At 50.0% G+C, this 1,257-nt stretch overlaps 2 protein-coding genes across 2 annotated transcripts in view; one reads left to right on the top strand and one right to left on the bottom strand.

Moving 5' to 3' along the window:
* hbae4 (hemoglobin alpha embryonic-4) overlaps positions 1 to 1,257 on the top strand; it is a 20,313-nt gene that overhangs the window by 2,828 nt on the left and 16,228 nt on the right. The gene's annotated exons all lie outside the window — the stretch shown is intronic.
* The window catches only part of LOC108167259 (inactive rhomboid protein 1-like), a 20,212-nt gene that overhangs the window by 8,681 nt on the left and 10,274 nt on the right, over positions 1 to 1,257 (bottom strand). The window contains exon 4 of the mRNA XM_017310677.1: positions 841 to 987. Within this exon, the coding sequence (XP_017166166.1) occupies positions 841 to 987 (147 nt within the window). The remainder of the gene's footprint in view (positions 1 to 840; positions 988 to 1,257) is intronic.

The raw sequence follows: 1,257 nt of genomic DNA, 5'->3' as shown, positions 1-1,257 counted from the left end.
TAGCGACCAGCGTAGCGACCAGCGTAGCGACCAGCGTAGCGACTAGCATAGCAACCAGCGTAGCGACTAGCATAGCGACTAGCGTAGCGACCAGCAGAGACAAAATGGAAACATTTGTGAGCAGAAAACGGCTGAAGGTGATTCCAGCTGCAGAAAACCGTCCTGGAATCAGGAGGTCTGAATTCATTCATTCACTCTGAATGAATGTTTGTATTTATACTAAACTGATAACTGGGAGGAAAACATTCGGAGGTTTCTTACATATTTTGCTACATCTTGTGTGGGTTTGCAGATGGAAATGGAAAACTTTGGAAACGCTGCTGTAGATCAGAGTAGTAAATAAATACGACGGCAGGCTGAGCTTCATCAGGAGGAAGAGGAGTGTTTAGAGAGCAGAACGTTCCTACATAAACACTCATCCGTCATCATGGACAGCAGCAGCAGGTCAGGAACCTTTTAAGGCTGAACATGACGGGGAGGAGTAATGCTGCGGGCTCCTCCTCCAGACAGGAATGTTTATGGAAGAACTTTGGAAAAACCAGAAGAGGAAGAGTTCTGGGTTCTGCTTAGGGAAAGTTTTATTCCAGATCAAGACGGAGCTCAGTTTGACCTGACGCTCAGTTGTAGCCGAGTCAGGAAAAATCCTGAAGTCAAAATATTCTGGTCTTAAAGTCTCACAGTGAAGGAAAAAAATCATCCAAACTCAGAATTTGAATAAACTCGTCAGAAAGAAGAATGGTCATATCGCTATGGCAACGCAAGTCTTCTGTTTTCTCCACCTGAGCAGCGCACCCCCTCCATGTCAGCCTCAGGGCGACCCAAACCGGATCCCACTGGTACCTGATGATCTGTTTGGGGATAGACGAGCGGCGCCGGGCCAGAATTTTAGGAACACAGGAGCGGCGGCGGCCGGTCGACGCCCTCCTGGAGCGGCGCTGGCCCTTTGGAGGGACGGTGTTCAGGCGGTCGAAGTGAACCCGCTTCTCACTTCACTCAGCAGGAAGAGGAAGGAGAGCAGACAGGAAGTGGAAGGACAGCAGACAGGAAGTGGAAGGACAGCAGACAGGAAAAGGAAGGAGAGCAGACAGGAAGTGGAAGAACAGCAGACAGGAAGTGGAAGGAGAGCAGACAGGAAGTGGAAGGACAGCAGACAGGAAGAGGAAGGAGAACAGACAGGAAGTGGGAGGAGAACAGACAGGAAGAGGAAGGAGAACAGACAGGAAGTGGGAGGAGAGCAGACAGGAAGTGGGAGGAGAA

The sequence above is a fragment of the Poecilia reticulata genome, linkage group LG19 (genome assembly GCF_000633615.1).
Source record: "Poecilia reticulata strain Guanapo linkage group LG19, Guppy_female_1.0+MT, whole genome shotgun sequence".
Taxonomy (NCBI): Eukaryota; Metazoa; Chordata; class Actinopteri; order Cyprinodontiformes; family Poeciliidae; genus Poecilia; species Poecilia reticulata.
Note: the sequence above shows the minus strand (reverse complement) of the source record. Positions and strands in the feature narration are given on the sequence as shown.